Source organism: Chrysemys picta, chromosome 2, assembly GCF_011386835.1.
Source record: "Chrysemys picta bellii isolate R12L10 chromosome 2, ASM1138683v2, whole genome shotgun sequence".
In the NCBI taxonomy this organism is placed as follows: domain Eukaryota; kingdom Metazoa; phylum Chordata; order Testudines; family Emydidae; genus Chrysemys; species Chrysemys picta.
In genome coordinates this window covers 116781868-116794851 of record NC_088792.1, presented here as the reverse complement: position 1 = coordinate 116794851, position 12984 = coordinate 116781868, and the positions used below count along the sequence as shown (strand labels likewise).

General features: G+C 44.4%; 1 protein-coding gene across 5 annotated transcripts in view; it reads right to left on the bottom strand.

Moving 5' to 3' along the window:
• CEP72 (centrosomal protein 72) overlaps positions 1-11880 on the bottom strand; it is a 49852-nt gene extending 37972 nt beyond the window's left edge. For all 5 annotated transcript variants that reach the window (XR_255951.3, XM_005296514.3, XM_065584059.1 and 2 more), the window contains exons 1-3: positions 11743-11880; positions 4749-4876; positions 3002-3194 (exon numbers count right to left, since the gene is read on the bottom strand). Coding sequence is in view for 4 of the 5 variants with exons in the window: in XM_005296514.3 (XP_005296571.1) it covers positions 3002-3194; positions 4749-4876; positions 11743-11803 (382 nt within the window). In the remaining variant the exon portion in view is untranslated. The remainder of the gene's footprint in view (positions 1-3001; positions 3195-4748; positions 4877-11742) is intronic.
• Between the last annotated feature and the right edge of the window lie 1104 nt (positions 11881-12984).

Below are 12984 nucleotides of genomic sequence, written 5' to 3'. Positions count from 1 at the left end.
AATTCAGCTTCCTGGTTCATCAGTAATCTCCCTGGACTCCAGAGAGATTACTGATGAAGCTGAGTAACACATACCGCCTCCTCAGCCACCCCAGAACCTTCATGGAGCATATCAAAAGCTAAGGTTCTTCTCCCGGAAGAGAAGAAACAAGAGATTTTCACACAGGGCAGCTTGGGGTCTGTGAAGGCACAGTGCTGTGGGGGGGGGGGGGGTCCAGCTGGCCCAGGGCTTCTCTGACTATGGGGGGTGAGGGGGGAAGCACAGGGCTGCTCTGGCTGGGGGGGCGGGCTCCGGCCACAAGGAGGGGCCCTTAGGGCTCTGGCTGCAGGGGCCTTGGGCAAAGGGGTGGAGCTGGGGGCTAGCCTCCCCAACGGGGGGCTCCACCTACCGCTCATGGGTTCATGTAATGTGAATTTGGAATTACAGTAGAACACCTTGGAAATGGAGGATGTTCATAACTCTGAACAAAACATTAGTTCTTTCAAAAGCTTACAACTGAACATTGACTTAATACGGCTTTGAAACTTTACTATGCAGAAGATAAATGCTGCTTTCTCTTTTTTTTTTTTTTTTTTTTTTTTTAATACTTTGCGTTTAACACAGCACTGTACTGTATTTGTGAGGTTTTTGTTTTGTTTTTGTGTCTGCTGCTACCTAATTGCGTACTTCCGGCTCCAAATGAGGTGTGTGGTTGACTGCTCAGTTCGTAACTCTGGTGTTCGTAACTCTGGTGTTCTACTGTATCTTTTCGTTAGTGAAACCAGAGGCCATGAGCCATAACCTTTTAGTTGAAATCTTGACTCCACTGAAGTCAACAGCAAAACTTCTATTGATTTCGAGTGGGCCAAGATTTCTCCCTTTGACTCCACAATGAAAATAGAGCTTTATATTAGGGGCTGCCTGGCAACTCCGCTCACATAGACATAAGTGAATTCTGTTCTAAGGCTAGCAGGAGGGGAAGATGGCCGTAATGACCATTATACAAAGAAAATTAGGACAATTAACTTTTGTCACTTTGTTGAGTAGTTAAAGGGAGGTTTGTATTTGGCATTTTTTTTTTTTTTTAAGTTAACATCTTGCTCTGGTAATATAGCTGCATGTATCCAACATTCCCTTTTAAAGGATCCTGATACTTAAATCTTTTAACTTACAAAGCCACAAACTACACTATTGACAGCAAAAGATACGCAAAGCTACAGATGCTACCGAAAATGGGTCACTGTTCTGAACAATTCTATGGGAAGGGGAAAAGACAAGTTCTCAGAGTGATTTTTAAATAGTTAGTTCTTCTGTTTTGGTATAACTGTTGGATTGCTTCACAGAAGCTCACAGAATCCTACAGGGAGCAGGATATGGTTTTCTTCCCTACGTATCCACTAATAATAGGTTAGTTGTGGGCACAAGTCTTGATAAGCATTATCAAAAAGTTTGAAATACAAATAAATGCAAGGAGGAAACAGTAAGCTTTCTTATCAAAACATTTACGTATACAGTTAATTTGTGCAGTAGCTGTGTGTCTAATTTGTGTGTCTAATTTATCAAATCATATGTTCATAGAAAATATTGATACAAAAGCATAACAGAATAGAGCACCCATTCATATTACAAAATGTTTACTCTGAACCTTTATTCAAAACATCTTTAGTCAGAAAAAGTATTTTGCATTTTCAAAACACAAAGTCAACCTTGGTAATGTTTTTTTTCATACTAAAAATAGAGTGGGATTTTCAAAAGCTCTCAGTGTTGGCCTTATTCTTCTACCGCTGAAGACAATGGGAGCTAAGTTAGACCAGTGGTGAACACATTAGAAAAATCACACCCATAAAGTCTCTATAAAACTGTTTGCACTAAAAAAAATCTGCAATGGGATAATGGAATGATCTATAATTGTTTAACAAAGTACTGAATACCCCCAAATAACCATGTTATGAAGGTTTTTGCACATCAGCTTTGAACTTAAATAATGAAGTTCATGCAACAGCCAGCCCTGCTGCTGATAAATGACATTGGCTCTGTCTCAGACCCTAACATGCACTAAGCTGGTAATGTCACATCTGCCACAGAATGCTGCTGGAGCTATGTGCTAAATCTGTCACTTCACGCTATTGGTACAGCACATGGCTCCTACTGATTCCTGAATCAACACACAATTAAAAAATAAAAATAAATAAAAATCCTGCTCCAAAGAGCTTACAGTTTAATTTAAGACAAGTTGCATTCACAAAGAAGCACAAGCATGATGGTAATAAAAACAGGTTAGCTATGTGCACAGGTAGATGGTTTCCAGTCAATCTATCTAGATATCTTAGGTACATATATGGCCCCCATTATCACAGTATTTGAGCATCTCACAGTCTTTAATGTATTTATCCTCACAACATCCAGTGAGGCAGAGAAGTACTATTCTCTCTCTATTTCCCAGCTACAGAACTGAAGCATAGAGACTAAGGCTCGGATTCACAAATATATTTAGATTCCTTACATCCACTGATTTCATAAGTTAGGAGCCTACATACTTTTGTGGATCTGGACCTACGTGACTTGCCCAAGGTCACCCAGGAAGCCTGTGGCAGAGCAGGAAACTGACCCTGGGTCTCAGGCTAGCTCTTTAATCACTGGCCTAGCCTTCCTCTCTAATCTAATCATATTCTTTCATATTTTTTTAAAAAGTTATAAATAAAAACGGATATCAGAAGTCCTACTGACCATTTAGCTAGCCATTATTATGGTAACAAAGGTATCCCTCCACCCGGAAAGTTGTTCCATACATTTGAGAAATACCACCAAAACCACATTCTTAAAAGTACATATATAGCCTATAAAGAATAAATGTGGACATAGTATAAAGGTTTCATTGGCACTCATATGGAATAAACTGCATAAATCACACGCCACAGACATATTCTCGATACATACACATATATATTTCTCTTTCATATAAGATACTTAATACTATATCTAAAATTTCAAGAACTCAAGTTAAGTTCTGAATTGTACTTACCTAATCGTCTAAGGTTAGGAAGCATGTGCACAACAAAAAGACGATAATCAGATTCATTTTTAACTACAGGGTTCAGACGGAGGTCCACATCCTTGAGAGCAGTTAAACTATGAAGTCGAAATATTTCTGATAGTGATGAAATGTGATTGTAATAGAGATTGAGCTTTTCTAAAAATATGAGATGCTGAATACCCTGTTAATGTATAGAAAATAGAAACCATATTAGTTTGTACTCACATATGACTTGAATAAACTTTACGTTTTCATAGAGTGAAATACACTAGGTCATTGATATAAATCAAAGCCAGGCAACTAGTGATTTAATAGTCTTTACCATCTGCCTGTAGCTGTTTGGTGGCCTATGTGAAATGAGTTGCTGGTCTCAGTCCAGGTTCAAGTGCACACATGAACATTTTTAAAAACTTCACAAACACACATCACAAGTGACATTATTTGTTATTCTTTTTGGCTTTGTCAAAACTATCCTCCAAGAAGATATTCCTTCCAGACAAGGGTTGTAGCTGAGTGGTAGAGCACTTGGGGACAACTTAATAACTGCTGCCCATGCCATATCTGTTATGTGCATATAAAGCCCTTCTGTCTTCTAGTGGCATCTTTAAATATTTAAAAATTTCTAGTGACACTTAAAACATTTTTGAAGTTAACATTATTTTGCTGAGCAAGATGAACAATTAATTAAGAGTGGTGAAATTTAAATGTGAACTGAGCACCTCTTAAGTATTGACAATCATCAATTTGAGCTCTTCAAGCTATCAAGAAATGTTACAGATATTATGTAAAATAAAGTAATATAGTATATTGATGCTGTTCTTCACAAAAAGGGTTGAGATAAGCGATTACACACTTACACTTTGTTCCTGCAAAGATTTAAGCACATGCTTATTTTTACCCACATGAAGAGTCCCGATGATACTGGTTGAACTCTTGTATTTAAATTAAGCATGAGTGTAAGTCTTTTTAACCTGAAAAAGGTAATGGATTGATAGCACTTGAAACTAAAATCCTCCTTCAACTACAAAGGAGCTATAGCACAGGCTTGGCAATGTACGTTTCCCCATACTAAATCACTGAAATGCCACAGTCTTCGAGAAAGAAAACCTGTAAGTTTAATATATTAGTTCAGACTCCATGCCAGCTTTTGCTGAGACTATGACCAAGGGTGCCAATTATAATCTGGACTCCAGCCCACTTGGAATAGACTAAAACTACAAAATCATTTCACACAGTGCTCTGAACAACCACCAGAAAATAATTTTTGACCACTAATCCAAATTAGATTCAAAATTGTCATTTGGAGATAACACTCTCTTTATTCTGGTACCAATCCTCCAAAGCCATCCAACTCCATTTACTTGTGGGAAAAAAAAAAAAAAGTTACACACAAGTGTTTGCACGATCAGGGACTAAATCAGGATCTGCATGCTGTGCTGGTAATGGAACAGGTAGTGAGCCTGCTCACAAAATACTTATTTTCTTTACTGATACTGAATTTCAAGTTGATCAGAAGGTAAACTGGCTCCCCCTTCACCTGTACCCTCCATTATTTTTCCATAAGGTACCAGGTTTGCAAAGCACAAAAAACCCCGATATTGTTCCAACCTCCATAAAACCCTCAATACGACTCCCCCAATCCTCTTGTCCCTTCTCCATGACTTCAAGACCCAACCCAGTTCCTGTTATATACATCTTAAATAATCATTTAAAAAAATTAAACAAAAAAACGTACCTCCAAGCTAACCAATGCATTGCGAGAGAGGTCTAAGGATTTTAGGCGAGTGAAATTTTTCAGAGAATTTCCTAAATGAGTAATCTTTTCATGATAAGTTCCAGGAAGAGACAATGATCGGACATCAGCTACAATGAGAAAATGTGAAACCTGAATATACTGATCATAAGAAAAATTAAGTTATTGAAATTATTCTAATTCTTTTAAATACACCTGATATTGAAGTGACAGACAATGCAAGATGCATGTTTAATTTTTTTTGTGATTTTAGGATTGTGTGTATGTCAATGACTTGGAAAATATTTATCATTGGCAAGTGGAGCTAACAATGTCAGGGATTGGCCTCCTTGTGCCTATGAGGGCAGATTTTAAAAACTGCCTGCGGATATGCTGCTTAGTAGAACTGCAAAGAGGACCTAGACAAAGATAACACACCTTCCATCTGTTTTGCTGTCTGCAAGGAAATTGAGCCACAAAGGTGGAGGACAATCCCACAGAAAGCAACACTTCCGCTTCCAGTCTCAAAATTCTAATGACATTCACATGTGGCCAAAGAAGGGTGCACCTGTAAATTACGGTATGTTTCTTGCAGTCAGATTACATCTATATCAACTTGTGAACAGATTATACCTATTTCAACTAAATAGATCTGTGGCAGTTTCTTACGAAGCCACTAAATTACTACACTAAAATCTAGTTTCTAACCAAACAGTTATGCCACAGTCTAATGGATTTATTGGCATGTACCCAAGCAGCCTTTTTGTACTTGTCTTCTGGGTCTATGTGATGAAACAAAACCTCTTCCCTAGTTCTTTTAGCAGAAGCAGCTTATATTTCATCAGATAAATAACCAAATGGCCAAAAAACCCAACTGCAGGTCATGTGGGGCTGGACTGTGATGGACTGTAAGCACCTGCTGAGCATATACTGTTCCTATAGAAATCACTGGGACATGAGGGTGCTCAGCACCTTTCTGCAGACATTTAGCACCTTTTGGATCAAACCCTCACAGAATGTGCTTGACCTGATATCCCTAGATCAAAGGGCTGTTCTGTAGTGAGGTCGGATCACGGCAGAAGAGTGGATCAGCACTTTTGCTGCATGGAGGATGCTATTTTGTTCTCAAAATGGCATGCTCCCCATAGCATGATGCATTGCAAGGTCATGCCCCATGAAAGATGGCATTTAGTAGAGCAAAATGGCATCCTCTGCACAGCAGGAACTCACGTAAATTGTACATGCAAGGTCACCCCCACATGGAGGATGCCATTTTAGGGCAAAATGGCATCCTCCCCACAGCATGACCCTACAAGCACCATGTGTGTGAGTTCATGCTGGTGGGGGCATTCTGGTAGATGCCCTTTCAGGACTACACCACTGGCTCAGGGATGTCAGAATTGAATAAGAAGAAATTAAATGCCAGAGGGGTAGCTGTGTTAGTCTGGATCTGTAAAAAGCAACAGAGAGTCCTGTGGCACCTTATAGACTAACAGAAGTATTGGAGCATAAGCTTTCGCATGCATCTGACGAAGTGGGTATTCACCCATGAAAAAAAAGTAAATGGCCATCTATTCTCCTCTGTGTGCAGTTGCAGTTAAAAAGAAAAGGTGGCACAGTCACTATTGTAAAAAGTCTGCTTAGTCATACAAAAGCAACAGTGAGCAGGAAGATTTCTATGCTAGATAGGGAGCACAATGCCATTGCGATGGGGGCATTTACCTCACACAGATGGTGAACCAGTTAAGGTGGGCTGGTGAGGCCAATTAACATACCTGATTTCACCTACAGGGTGGGCGAGGCCTATTTAAAAATGAAGCTTGGCTAGGGAGGAGCTGGGTGCTTTCTGTAAAAGGAGGAAGACCAAAGCAGAAGGAAGCTACATGGAAAGACCTCTACAGCCCCTCTCTGAGTACCAGAGACCATATGCAGGAGGTACAGAGATGTCACTGGGATGGAGCATGCTCTGCCGGTGGGGGTGGGGAAGGCAGGACCTGGACCTCCAGGAAAGAAATCCAGCATGGCACTCAACTGAAGAACTTCAGGAGGGAGTTTATCTGTCTGGGGCAGGCTCTGATGGCAGAGTGAAAGGAGGAACTCCTAGAGTGGACTTGATAAAAAATAACCGATAGGCAGACAATATTAGGGACAGACAGAAGTGGAGGATCCAAAGAAGAGGCAAGGCTCCAGGGAAGTAACTTGTGAGAGTGAGCATTCTCCAGAAGAATGGAAAGCTGGGGGAGACTCCAGAATGGATTAAAAATTTAAACCTGAGGGAAGGGGCAGAAGTTGCTTTCGTTTTGGTTTGTATTTTGCTTTTGAGTTTGGTTAAAATACTCCAGGGAAAAGTCCTAGGGCCAGTATTCTGACAGAAAAAGGGAATGGAAGAGGAGCCCAGGAAGGGCAGGAGATGTCATATTGATTACCAGTGCTGTGTGGGACAAGGTCCCTTTGGGATGTTGATACTGTTGAAGAGGAGAGACTTTAATGTGGCCTGGCCGGAGAACTGAGTCACAGAATAGACACTGCAGAGCCAGAATGGATGTCAGCAGGGAGCGCTAGATGAGCAAAGAGTTAATACCCACACCCAGCCATAAGGGGTTACATCAGTAATGAGTCCACTCTTCTATAGCCATTAAATACTGCAGAATCCAGGCTTGATTTGAAGAAGGGAGGGAAAAAGAGGGTACAACTGGGTGCTGTGGGTACAACCCACACTAAGTGCTAGTCTACACTATCATGCTACAGTGGCGCAGCTGTAGCGCATCTGGTGAAGATGCTCTCCTATCGGCATAATTACTACACCTCAACAAGAGGTCAGTGGGAGAGCATCTCCCAGCAACACAGTGCAGTGTAAACATCCTTTAAGTCGCTGTATCCTGCGTCACAAAAGGGTGATTTTTTCACACTCCTGAGTGACTTAAGTTACATTGACTTAAGCGGTAGTGTAGATAGGCCCACAGTGGAAATGTGGTATCATACCACACTAAAGGAAACATTGGGAGCTTCTGAGCATAGCAATGCTGAATCAACCACCCTTACACCACTGGGAGTTCCTAAGCATATAGATCAGAGGCGTGCAAACTTTTTGGCCTGAGGGTTTCGGAAATTGTATGGAGGGCTATGCCTCCCCAAACAGCCAGGCATGGCCCGGCCCCTGCCCCCCCATTCCCTGACCCTCCCTTCCCCCAGAAACCCTGCCCAATCCACCCCCCCACTCCCTGTCCACCCCCAGAACCTCCATCCCTGACGCCCCCCGCCACCCCAACCAACCCCTCCTCTCATTCCTGACTGCCCCCCCAGGACCCCTGCCCCATCCAACCACTCCTTCTCCCTGACTGCCCCCCGCTGCCCCATCCAACCCCCCATCCTTCCTGACTGCCCCCCTGGGACCTCTGCACCCATTAAGCCCCTATTCCCCGCCCTCTGACTGCCCCGACCCCTATCCACACCCGCGCCCTCTGACCACCACCCTGAACTCCTCTGCCCTCTATCCAACCCCCCCCCCCCTCTCTGCCCCCTTACCGCGCTGCCTGGAGCACCGGTGGCTGATGGCACTACAGCTGCGCCACCTGGCTGGAGCCAGCCACACCACCGCGCAGCACAGAGCACCGGATCAGGCCACGGCTCTGCAGCTGCGCTGCCCGGCTGCCTAGAGCATTGTGCCGGCGGCACGGCACACTGAGGCTGCAGGGGAGGGGAAACAGCGGGGGAGGGGCCGGGGGCTAGCCTCTCGGCCCAGAAAGGAGGGTCCCACGGGCCGCATGTGGTCCGCGGGCCGTAGTTTGCCCACCTCTGATATAGATGCTGCATGCCCACTATTTCATTTCTTTGTAGGGTGCAGCTTACTTCCTCCTCCATCTCGCATATGGCTTGCCAGTGTACAGCACTGATAGATCCGTCTATCATCCACAATGCATCTTTGGGGTGTTATATGCCCCTCAAGTACAGCAAATGCAATTCTCCCTGATCCTTATGTGAACCATGCAAGAGCTGGCAAGGGAAGGCTCTTTGTGCCATTTCCCATATTGCACATTTGTTAAGCGGCAAGCAAAATTTGTCCTGAAGTTTCTAGCTGTTATCGTTACAAGAGAACCACACAGTACTGTCTTTGTACATCTAAAGTCAGGTTACTGTTGCCCAGAGCTTTTCCCAATTTACAATTGAATTAAAACAGTCTGTTCTTCCAAGCTACTTCTTTTCATGTCTAGCATGCCAACTTACTTCTCGTTCTCGACACTTAGGCACTCCTAAGATATGCTTTTTCTAGGGGTCTTTTAATGTTAACCCACTTTAGATTCATAGATTCATAGATTCCTAGATTATAGGACTGGAAGGGACCTCGAGAGGTCATAGAGTCCAGTCCCCTGCCCGCATGGCAGGACCAAATACTGTCTAGACCATCCCTGATAGACATTTATCTAACCTACTCTTAAATATCTCCAGAGACGGAGATTCCACAACCTCCCTAGGCAATTTGTTCCAGTGTTTAACCACCCTGACAGTTAGGAACTTTTTCCTAATGTCCAACCTAGACCTCCCTTGCTGCAGTTTAAACCCATTGTTTCTGGTTCTATCCTTAGAGGCTAAGGTGAACAAGTTCTCTCCCTCCTCCTTATGACACCCTTTTAGATACCTGTAAACTGCTATCATGTCCCCTCTCAGTCTTCTCTTTTCCAAACTAAACAAACCCAATTCTTTCAGCCTTCCTTCATAGGTCATGTTCTCAAGACCTTTAATCATTCTTGTTGCTCTTCTTTGGACCCTTTCCAATTTCTCCACATCTTTTTTAAAATGCGGCGCCCAGAACTGGACACAATACTCCAGCTGAGGCCTAACCAGAGTAGAGCGGAAGAATGACTTCTCGTGTCTTGCTCACAACACACCTGTTAATACATCCCAGAATCACGTTTGCTTTTTTTGCAACAGCAAAAAGGAGAAGTGCGTTGGAAAACACAAAGGAAGATATCTGTATCCCTTTGAGTTTGGATCTTCACTTAGTAAGTCAATGTGCTATGTTTTATCCGTGCTAGTCTAATTAGGATTGTGAGGTACTCAAGCCAGCAACTGATCTTTCTCTAATTTCATATAGTACCAAGTGCACAGATGGTATACCAATTAAAGAAAAAAAGATCAGTCTGATTACACTATCCTGACTGGAAGTGAAGTGAGAAAGGAAAGGTAGTTTTACTGGCTAATGGGCCTCCATCTTATGTACTCATCTACCGATTCCATTTTTGCAGAGTATTACGCTCGCTTTGCACTGGAATAAATGACTATGAGTTGCAAAGAAGTGGAAGATTATGCTCATCGTGGCATGAGCCACTACAGCTGCTGGGCTATATAATGCTATGAGATACACTGGTGTATAACCAGAGTAATACATTTAATTTTATCAAAGTTACTTTGGATTAAAACTAGTTTAAGTGACAGCAGTATTGGACTCTGAGGGTACATCTACTCAGCAATTAAGCACCCATGGCTGGCCCGAGTCAGCTGAATTAGGCTCCCAGAGCTCAGGTTGTAAAATTGCTGTGTAGATGTTTCGGTTCAGGCTGGAACCCAACCTCTGGGACCCCATGCGGGGCGGAGGGTCCCAAAACCTGGGCTGCAGCCCAAGCCCAAATGTCTATATAGCAATTTTTAGCCCTGCAGCCCAATTTAGCTGAGCTGGACCAGCTGTGGCTATGCTGGGGTCTTTTATTCCAATGTAGATGTACCCTAATACTCCACTTTTTTCTGCTTGAAAGTGGGGCTTCCCAGCAGCTTTAATAGATGGCATAAAGCAATGGTTTCTGGCTCTAATAATTTGGAGGCCACCAGATATTTATGGGACAAGAAACATGAGAGGGGGCCAGATCCTCCTACACAGTCTACTGTAAAATCACCATATATCAGTTAACTGGGGATTCCTCTAGTTAAACACCTAACCAGTGATATACTGCCTCCACAGTCCCTGCTATAGGGAGCATGTGGGCATGGTCAAGGGAAGAGGGGCACGGCCAGAGCACAGCTGGACTATGACAGCTGTATCTGTCTGCCACAGGACCAGCCCCCTGTGTAGAATCAGGGAGCTCTAAAGGTGGAATAAAGTCATCTCTGCCCCCTCCCTTACGATGTGGGATTCAGGCTGCTCCGATCACAATAGCTGCCATTTTAAAATCCAGGACAGTTTGAACACGTGGGTGGGCTCACGGCAATTACCTGTGTAACCAAGCACGTCCACACATGCACGTGGCCACCACCAGGATCACAGGCAGCAATCAAACCATGACCATCATCACCACGGTCCCAAGCCTCAACCACTTGGGGTGGCGGTGATGCCCTCCCCTGTTGTGCCATAGCAGCAGGCCGGGCAGCCACTAGCAGCAGACATGGGCACAGCCCTGTGACAGGGGAAGCCGAGTACTGTGAGAAGGTCTGGGCGTCGGGGCCAAGCTGCAGGCTCCCGCTTCTGACGTGTTCCTGTTCGGGGGCTCCTGGTCTCCAAAGTGTCCCTGCTCAGGAGCCTTGCCCCACGCCGCATCCCTGCTAACCTGGTGCTGGGGGGCATCTGACCAACCACAGGGCCCAGCTGTCACCAGCAAGAGTAGCGTGATGGGGGACCCCAGCCCCGCCCAGGCGTGGCCACGCCCTCATTCACACACCGCCATAGGAGGGGTCGGGCAGCTCCTGACTGGCGCGTGCAGCGAGTCTTAGCCCCGCCCCCCACAGACCCTCGGCCCGCCTGAGGCAGCCACACCGAATAGGAGAGGGCGAGAAAGGAAGCCCCAGCTGCTGTCAATCGTCTCCTCCCATTGGTCAGCGGTGCTCTGGGGGCGGGACCACTACACAAGCCCCGCCTCTTATTTTCCAACCCGCCTAGTGCCGCCGTATTAACGGTTTTAACCGCCAGCGAGGGAAGCTACTGTCTTCATCTCCAGGCTCCTGCCTCCGGCGACCATCCCTGCCACCCCCTCCTATAGGAGCAGCGCCCCCCAGGATGGGAGCTGGTTACCGAGGTTCTGATGCCGCAGATTGACTCTCTCCCGAATCGCCTCTTCCGTGACCGCCGCCATCGCTTTCAAACACTGCGCATGCGCCCTGACGTCCTGATGCTTCTAGCCTCCTGAAGGGTCAACCAGACATGGCCTGGGGGCGGGGCTTCCGCGGGGAAGCGCGTGCGGCAGGGGCGGGGCGCTGAGGGGTGGGGCCTGCTGCAGGCGGCAGCCCCCTGAAGTGCTGGGGCGGGGCTTAGGGCTGCAGTTGCTCCCCCGACGTGTCTGTGACCAGACCTGTGCTGGGGGCAGCCTGTAGCCTAGAGTGCGGGCTATGGAGTCCCCGGTTGAGAGCCTGTTCCAAGGCCTATTGAAATCAATGTGCAGCAGGCCCCTAGACCAGAGCCTTACCTCCCCTACCCAGCTGTGCTCCTCTTGTTGGCTCACTGGGTATTGATTGGCTTATTTATTTTATAGGGGGAGCAACACTGACTTCCCAAAAAGAGTATTTTGGAGTATGAAAAAATCCAAAAACAAAAATCCCAAATCCAAAGGGGAAGTCCAGCTACGACGAGTGATTAGGTTGGAAAAATAACTGCCCTGCTTCTGGGCATCTAAGTACCCTGGTGTGTGAAGATAATCTGATTAATTTTTTTCTCAGACTGTCATTCCTGCCCATTAAACAATTTTGCCCTCTGACAATTTTTATATTAAAAATCAATTTCTGTTCTTTATAATAACAGATAGTGATGAGTTACCAACACATAATTTTTACAAAATAGTAGTTTCCAAGGATGGAAAAAATACACATAGCCAAACCAGTCTTTCCTAAGTCTCTTAGGTAATTTGAAATAATATCCAATATTTTCAAAATAGAGCTTTAGTCTTCCTCTTGAGATGTGATGGAAACCATCTATTCTAAGAGCAAAAACATTCCTGTTTCTTTTTTTTCCTCACATTGGTTTCGGTTTCACATGGTCTTCTTAGATTATGCAATGTCACAGTTAGGACAGTACACATTTCACAAAATAGTCTGTGACTAAAAATGTAGAATTTTATTAAATATGAGAGAGCTCAAAAATCCCAAATATATCTATTAAAAAAAACGAGTAATTCCAAAGATTAAATTAGCTCTTTTATTATAAAACGTATTACTGAGGTTTATCAAATTCAATATTCAGCCTCATATGGAACAATGAAAAGTTTAAGTTGACAGTACAAATACTACAAACTTGTGACTGCAAAGACAAATATACAGAGTA